This window comes from Pyrgilauda ruficollis, unplaced genomic scaffold (genome assembly GCF_017590135.1).
Source record: "Pyrgilauda ruficollis isolate IOZ18807 unplaced genomic scaffold, ASM1759013v1 scaffold95, whole genome shotgun sequence".
Classification (NCBI taxonomy): Eukaryota; Metazoa; Chordata; class Aves; order Passeriformes; family Passeridae; genus Pyrgilauda; species Pyrgilauda ruficollis.
In genome coordinates, this window is record NW_024531599.1 from 9,430 (window position 1) to 17,753 (window position 8,324).

At 58.0% G+C, this 8,324-nt stretch overlaps 1 protein-coding gene across 1 annotated transcript in view; it reads right to left on the reverse strand.

Annotated features, from left to right (window-relative positions):
* Positions 1–886: 886 nt before the first annotated feature.
* Positions 887–8,324, reverse strand: part of LOC121365462 (copine-5-like) — a 14,658-nt gene continuing 7,220 nt past the window's right edge. Inside the window, exons 11-21 of the mRNA XM_041489658.1 lie at positions 8,024–8,065; positions 7,692–7,767; positions 6,898–6,951; positions 6,759–6,820; positions 5,963–6,009; positions 5,078–5,259; positions 4,127–4,254; positions 3,958–4,060; positions 3,241–3,298; positions 2,938–3,011; positions 887–1,578 (exon numbers count right to left, since the gene is read on the reverse strand). Of these exons, the coding sequence (XP_041345592.1) occupies positions 1,420–1,578; positions 2,938–3,011; positions 3,241–3,298; positions 3,958–4,060; positions 4,127–4,254; positions 5,078–5,259; positions 5,963–6,009; positions 6,759–6,820; positions 6,898–6,951; positions 7,692–7,767; positions 8,024–8,065 (985 nt within the window). The 3' untranslated portion in view covers positions 887–1,419. The remainder of the gene's footprint in view (positions 1,579–2,937; positions 3,012–3,240; positions 3,299–3,957; positions 4,061–4,126; positions 4,255–5,077; positions 5,260–5,962; positions 6,010–6,758; positions 6,821–6,897; positions 6,952–7,691; positions 7,768–8,023; positions 8,066–8,324) is intronic.

Genomic DNA, 8,324 nt, shown 5'->3' on the forward strand with positions numbered 1-8,324 from the left:
CCCCCCTTTGGGGTGGGGGGCTTTATGAGACCCCACAGACACAGTTGGGGTGTGCTTTGTTACCCTAAAGTGGAGTGTGAGGGCTTCTTGAGCCCCCTAACTGGGGTGTGGATACTTTGTGAACCCCCCTGTGGGATGTGGAGTCTCTGTGATCCCCCCGTTGGGTTTCAGAGGCTTTATGACCCGCTGAATTGGGGTATGGGGTTTCTGTGAGCCCCCCCGACTTCCCAGTGCCCTCATCAAACAGTTTTGGGGTCCAGGGGGGCAGAGTTCTGTAAATAACCCAACCCTCCCCTGCCCCAGGTGGTTTCTGTGTATGTGCAATTTTGCGGGTCACACAGGGGGGGCAGGGTCACACAGAGAGGTCACACAGAGTCAGGAGGTGTCATGCAGTGCAGGGCTGTCACACACAGCTGGTGAGGGGTCAGAGCTGGGGGGCCATGCCAAAGCCTGAGGAGGGTTACAGCATGTGGGGGCATCAGGGATATTAGCCAGGGATATCAGACATGGGGGTGATCACACTGCTGGGGGCTGTCAGTGCTGGGGGGAGGGTTACACAGCCAGGGAGGTCATACGTTTGAGAGGGTTCACACAGTGTGTGGGGATCACACAGCTGGGGAGGGGTCAGAGCTGGGGTGTCACAGCTGGGGGGAGCACAGATTGAGGGGGTGACACAGCAGGCAGGGGCTCACAGCTGGGAAGGGGGCAGAGCTGGGAGGGGTCAGAGCTGGAGTGGGGCAGTCACACAGCTGAGCAAGGGAGTTGTCAACAGTCCTGGGAGGTGTCACACAGCTGGGGAGGGTCAAACATTGGGGGGTTACACATACAGCTAGGGCAGGGCCCCTTTTAGGGAGATGCTGGAGCATCCCAGGGGAGGGGGCTGTAATTAAAGCCACAATAATTTATTGCAATTTAAGGCAACTCAATACAAACCCACATGGACACATGCAACACGGCAAGGGGGAACAACAAAAACACTGGGAACCCCACTGGGATCAGCCCAGGAAATGCAGGGGAACCATGGATTTGGGGAGGCTGGTGAGGTGAGGAGGGGTCATGCATCACGCTAGGGGGCACTCCACATTTGGTAGAGGCTCCTGCGCACCCCAGCTTTCTGGTCAGGCTGCTGAAGACCCCCTGCCACTTTTTTGGGGGGCAGGACAGTCCTGGATGGGTATAGGGGGCAGTCCCATAGCCAAGAATGCTCAGGCAACATCATCCCAATTCCCCCAGGAAACCCAAAAGCTGGTTTATGGGTGTGGTGGTAGGAGCCTGGGTTGGGGAGGGGACCCCAAGGTTGTGGAAAGGAGGAGAGGGACCTCCAGTCCCAGGTCCCTGACAGAGCATGGCTGCCTCTGAACAGAGGGTAGGATGAAGGGACATGGTGCGTTGGGAGTGGACAGTCAGGGTGGGAGGGTTTCAAGGGACATGGGAGGGATGGGGGGATGGTTTTATGCCCCGTGCCTTCATGTAAGAGAGGAGCTGGTCGGGAATCTCGGCGAGGACTTCTCGTGCCAGCCCTGCCATGCTCAGCCCCGCGCCGGGACCCCCCGTCATGTAGTCACGAAATGGAACAAACTGGACGGGGGCACAGGGGGGCAGACCAGTTTAGGGGGTCCAGGGCCAGGAAGGCCCCAGAACTGTGTGCCCTACACACAGCAGCTCCAGTGTCCCCTCCCCATTCCTGATGTCCCAGTGTCCCTCACATCCAGGTACATACTAAGACCCAGTGCCCCCCCATATCCTGGTACCCCCCCTCCATGAGCTAATGTACTCCCACATCCCAGTGCTCCCCATTTCCTATTACAGCCCTCTTCATGTCCCAGGGCACCCCCACATCCACATGCATCCCAAGCCCAAATGCTCCTCTAGATGCCAGTGCCTCCCATTTCCCACACCCCCACATCCCAGTGTCTCTTCCTATTTTCCAATACACCCCCATGTCCCACTGCCCCCCACACTCGGGTCCATCCTGGTGCCCCAGTGCCAGCACGCCCTCTTCATGTCCCAGTGCCCCCCACATCCAGGTACATCCCATATCCCAGTGCCCCACTCCAATGTCCCAATGTTCCTCCATGTCCCAGTGCCTGCTAATGTCCTAGGCTCCCCCCCACATGCAGAAACATCCTATGTCTCACTGCACCCTTTTTTTGCAGCACAGCCTCCCAAAATGTCTTAGTACACCCCCTCTTCATGTCCCAGTGCAACTACATATCCCAGTACCTGCCCCTTCGTGTCCCAGTGCCCCACCATTTGCCAGTACCAACCCCCTTCATGCCAAAGTGCCCCCCATATCCTAATACACCCCCATGTCCCACTGCACTCCCATTCTAAGGTACATCTCAATTCTCAGTGTACCCACTTTTCCCAGTGAAGGCCCCCACCATGTACCCAGTGCACCCAATGTCCCAGTGTCTCCCCCCACTGAGGTACATTGCAAACCCCAGTGCACTCCTTTTTCCCAGTGCATCCCTCCATGTCACAGTGCACTGCTTCTGTGTCCCAGCACATCCCCAACATCCCAATTCCAACCCCCCCACTATTTCCCAATAAAGTTCCTTTCACGTGCTATCGTCTCCATGTCTCAGTGCCTCCCATATCCTAATACGCTCCCATGTGCCAGTGCACCCTCATTCCAAGGTACGTCCCAAGTCCAAGGGCACCGTCTTTTCCCAGTGAAGTGCCCCTAGCAAGTGCCAGTGCACCCCCAAATCCCAGTGCATCCCTCCATCCAGGTGCATCCCAAACCCATTGCATCCCCATGTCCCAGTGCCCCGTCATGTCCCAGACCACCTTATCACCCTCCACACCAGTCCCACCAAGTGCACCCCAGGAGTGATGGGGCTGATTTGAGCTCCCCAGGGCACCCCCCCACCACCATCCTGCTGGGTGGGCTGGGAGGGGGTCCCCAAATTCCTCATTGGTGAAGTTGGTTACCTGGACGATATCACGCTCGGCCACTTTCCCACGGGAAGAGATGCGGATGTCGTCCCCATCCAGCTCCACCATGGCTGGGGGTGATGTGAGGGGGAAGTCAGCAGCACCCCAGTGCCCCCCACCCCAGGCTGGGATCCCATTATGTCCCTCTCAACCCCACAGCCAGAACCCCCAAGCCCCCTCACTGGGGTAGGCTGAGCCCATTCATATGCTGACAGATTCAACTCATGGTTCCAGTGGCCAAGGGACCCCACCCCCATCCCCCCAGCCTTCCCCTAGTTCCCCCCAGCCCCCAAATCTTACCATCAAACTCGGCCTGGCCAACCCCCACGATGATAATGGACATGGGCAATTTGGCAGCCTGAGGGAGCCGGGGGGTGAAGGGAGTCCCATGAAATTTAATGATGCTACCACAAAGTGAGCTGCCACCCCCCGCCTCCCTGCAGCACTCAGGGGTGCCAACACCCCCTCCCCCAAGGATTCCTGTCCCTCACCACCCTCCCATCACCCAAAGGTCTCAGACCTCCCCACTGGCACCGGGGGGGTTCCAGGAACTTCCCAGCCCCCTTGCAGCACCCAGGGGTTCCAGACACCCTTACACATCAAACCCTGGGGGTCCAAGCCCCTTCTTGACCCCAGGGGTCCAAGTGCTTTCCCACCTCTCAATGGTCCCAGTCCCTCCTCACTGCCTCCAGCACCCAGGGGTCCACACCCCCTCCCAGCACCCAGGGCTTCCAGCCCCTTCCCCACCCCTCCCTCTCAGCTTCAGGGTCCCAGCTCCTCCTCACCCACCCCATCACCCAAAGGGTCCCAGCCACTCCCAACCCCTCAGAACCCAAGAGTCCAAGCCCCTTCCCACCCCATAAGGGTTCTAGCTCCTTCTCAACCCCCTAGCACCCAGGGGTCCCCAACCTTTCCTACCTCCCAATCCCTCCCCACTCCCCCCATCACCCAAGGGTCCAAGGTTCCCAGCACCCAAGGGTGCCACCACCCTCCCCAATGCCACTAGGAGGGTCTCACATTGACGATGGCCTCCTTGGTCTGGGCCATGTCAGAGATGACACCATCGGTGATGATGAGGAGTACAAAGTACTGGGACCCGTCCAGCACCGTGGCCGCTGAGCTAGGGGGACCCTGCGTGACGCCAAGGGCACAGGGACCCCACCCCGGGGCAGGGGGCCCCTCTTACCGGGCAACATGGTTGACAACAGGGGCAAAGTTGGTGGGGCCGTAGAGCTGGACATGGCGCAGGCTGCGCTGATATGCCTCCAGCACCCCCGCAATGCCATGGCACGCTGGGTTTGATGCATCCCCATTCTGCCGCAGGGTCACCAGGACCACGGTGACACCACAGCCTCCACCAATGGACAAGGTGACAACACAGACGCCACCCACAGGCAAAGATGGCACTGCCATGGCCCCCAAATGCTAACAAGGATGATCCCACTATGTCCATAATGTGGTGACAAGGGAGACACCAACATGTTCCCAACTCAGTGTCAAGGATGATACTGCCATGGCCGCAACCCAGTGACAAAATGATGATGCCACTATGTTTCCAACCCAAGACAAGGATGACACCACCACATCCCCAGTGACAAAGAAAATGCCACCACATTCCCAACCCAGTGACAAAAATGATATCACTATGCCCCCAATACAGTGAGAATAGGTGACAAGGACATACGCCCAGCACAGTGACAAAGACCACACCACCACATCCCGAACCTGGTGATGAGGATGATACTACCATGTCTCCAGCCTGGTGACACGACCATGACCCCAAACCAGTCACAAAATGATGATGCCACTATGTTCCCAGCCCAAGGATAAGGATGGCACCACCACATCCCCAATCCAGATCCAAGTCAAACACACCATATTCCAACTTTGTGATCAAGGATGAGACCACTATGACCCCAAACTAGTGACAACACCAACCCCCTTCCTAACCTGGTGATAAGGATGACACTACCATGGCCCCAGACCACTGATGAGGATCACACCACCAGAGCCCCAACCCAAGAACAATGTCCCTCCATGTCCCAAACAACGTCACAGGATGATCCCACCATGTTCCCAACTGCGTGACAAGGACACCACCCTTCATCCGCAGTCCTGTCCCGCCTTGGCCCCTCACCAGTGGGAACTCGTGGGACACGTGCCCATCCGGGGGGACCTTGGCACCAAAGCCAAGGGCTGGGAACATTTTGTCACTGTCGTAATCCTGGATGATGTCCCCCACGGCCCTCAGTGCCAGGCTGTAGGCATTCAGCTGGAAGGGACTCAGGTAGTGCAGAGACGTGGGCTGCGAGGGGTTCCCTGCACAGGCATGGGGCTCAGCACCCCCACAGCCCCCCCAGCACTGTCACAATCCCCCCAAACACCCCCAGCATTCACACAACCATGGCACTACTATAGCCCCAACCCAGTGGCAAGGATGATGTCATCCCCAACACAGTGACAAGCATGATCCCACTATGTCTCCAAATGCCACCACATCCCCAACCCAGTGACAAGGGTGACACCACCATGTTCCCATCTTGGTGACAAAGATGATACCACCATGTCCCCAGCTTGGTGACAGCTGGTGATAAGGATGACACCACCATGGAACCGACAGTGACAAGGATGACATTGCCATGACCCCAACCCAGTGACAAGAATGGCACCACTCTGTCCCAAATTCAGTGATGATGATGGCACCAAATCCCCAACCCAAAGACAGCTGGTGACCAGTATGACACTACTGTAGTGTCAGTACAGTGACAAAAATAACACTACCATGGCCCCAAACCCACAATAAGGACAATGCCATCATGACCCTAACCCAAGGGAGTGACAAGGCAGACGCCACTGGGTCCCCAACCCAGTGACAAGGGAGACATGATCATGTCCCCAATACAACTACAAAGACAACAACACCATGTCCCCAAGTTGGTGACAAGAATGACACCACCATGACACCAAACTGGTTACAACTGTCCCAAATAAATCCCCCAGGGGGGACATAGCTGCCACTCACCATTGGATGCTGTGAAGTCTATGGCCACTGTGAAGTTGAGTTGGGTCCTGGGGAGGTAAAGTGGCCTTGGGGTGACACAGGGTGTGACCTGTGGTTTGGGGTGGGGCACCCCTGGGGCCACAGGCTGGACTAAGTGCACCCATATCACAATTCAGAGCACCACCAAGTGTCCCTGCACTGAGGGGTCAGTGATGCACCTAAGGGAGTAGCTGGGGGTGCTGGGGACCCTCAAATGACCAATTTGGGATGCTGGGGAGCCCCTGCCTATAAGGGAGCATCTGGGTGAGGTGCTGAGGACCCACAATGGAGAAGATGGGGGTGGTGGGGATCCTCTTTCCCCAAAGGAGCAGCTGTGGGTGTTGGGGACCCCAAAGATGTTGGAAGTGGTGGAGACTTCTAAAGGGAGCAATTGTGGGTTCTGGGGACTACCAGTGAAATTGCTGTGGGTGATGGGGACAGCCTGGCCCCAAGGAGGCATCTGGGTGGGGATGCTGAGACCCCCAATGGAGAAACTAGGTGTGGTGAGGACCCCCAGTGGAGCAACCGGGCATGTTGGGGATCCCACAGGGTGGAGTTGAGGATAGCAGGAACACCACCACCCCACCCCTGCCCCATCCCTGAGGGAGCAACAGTGGGTCCTGGGGACCCCCCTGCCAGTGAAGTAGAGGCTGGGGATGTTGGGGATTCTCTGCCCTTGAGGGAGCAGCTCAGGGTGCTGGGTACCCCCAAGGAAGGAGCTGGGGGTGTTTGGGACCCTCAAAAGTGCAGCTGGAGGTGCTGGGGACTCCCTGCTCACCCGCCCCTGATGTAGTCCAGGAAGGTGTGCTCGGCCTCCACAGCGAAGGACAGCAGTGTCACCTGTGGGTACATGGGACTCAGGGGAGGAAGTGCCCCCTCCCCCTGTGTCCTCCCCCTCTGCACATCCCCATCCTCACTGTCCCCGAGTTCAGGTACTTCTTCTTCTTCATCTTCTTCCGGGGGTTCACCACCTGCAGGGACGAGAGGAGAGGGAAGGGGGCTGCTTCTCACAGGGACAGGAGGCCCCAGGGAGCAGTGTAATGGACTGTCACATCCAGGGGGACAGGGGGGCACAGAATATGCTGGGGGGCAGCAGTGGGAGGAGCACTGTGCTGAGGTGCAGAGAGGGACCTTGAGAAGCACATGGTGGGCTGTGACACCCAGGGGTGCATGTGGGGACCCTGGGGATTGTAGTGCAGCTGGAGATCGATGGATACCCAGGGTACCATGAGGGTACCCAGGGAGCTGGGTACTCTCAAGGGAGCAGCTGTGGGTGCTGTACCCCAGGGGTGCAGTGTGGGGATCCCAACATGCTGGGCTGTAGCACAGGGAATCATGGGGACTATAAACCTCTATGGCTGCAGCATGAGCACCGTGGGCACCACGACACCTCAGAGTGCAGGAAGGGGACCCTTGGGTATATGGCACACCAGGTGCAGGGTTGGGAGGGACCCTGGGGACCATAACACCCCAGGATTGCATCATGGGGATCCTGGGGTATGTAGCACCTACACAGAGACCCCAGCACACAGAGGTGCAGCTGAGAGAGGGACCCTGGGGGCCATAACACCCAAGGGGTGCAGTGTTAAGACCCCAACACACAAGGGTGCAGCACAGGGTTCCTGGGCACCCTGGGGGGTGCAACAGTGGGGCCATGATCCCCATGGAAGGGGTGCAGAACTCCCATGCCCATGTACCCATCCCCCCTCACCTCGTACACGTTGAAGTGGCTCTGGCCTCGTGCCAGCTCCCGGTAGCTGGTGGTGAACTCCCCAATGAAGTCATGGCTGCAAGGCCAGTGGATCTCCATCAGTTAGGTTAGGGAGGTTCCCATTACCCGGGGGGATCCCCATCACTCAGTGGTGTGGGGACTGGGGGCTTCCCATTGCCCAGGAGTTTTCCCATCAGCCAGGGGAGATTCCCAACAACCGGAGGTCCCCATCACCAGGGATGATGAATGAAGCAGGTGGGAATGAGGGTCCCTGTCACCTGAGGGGTGCAGGTCCAGGGTGTGGGGGGTCCCCAGGACCACACACAACTCACCTGCCATCACGGTCCCAGTCATATACCTCCACCTTGATGGCTCTGCAAGGCAGAGGTGGGTCACCAACATCCCCAAATCCCATTCTCCCCCCCACCCTCCTCTGGAGATCCATCACACAAACCCCCACTCCCTGTGGGATTTGTTTTGACGCCTCTGTGGGCTTTTTCCTGCTTCCTTATCCTCCTCCTTGGGATATTTTTATCCATCGTTGCCACAGCAACCTCCAACATGGGGCCAAAGCAGTGTGAGGAGATTTTTGCTAGGACAGCAGCTGGTGACACTGGTTTGGGATTGGGGGGG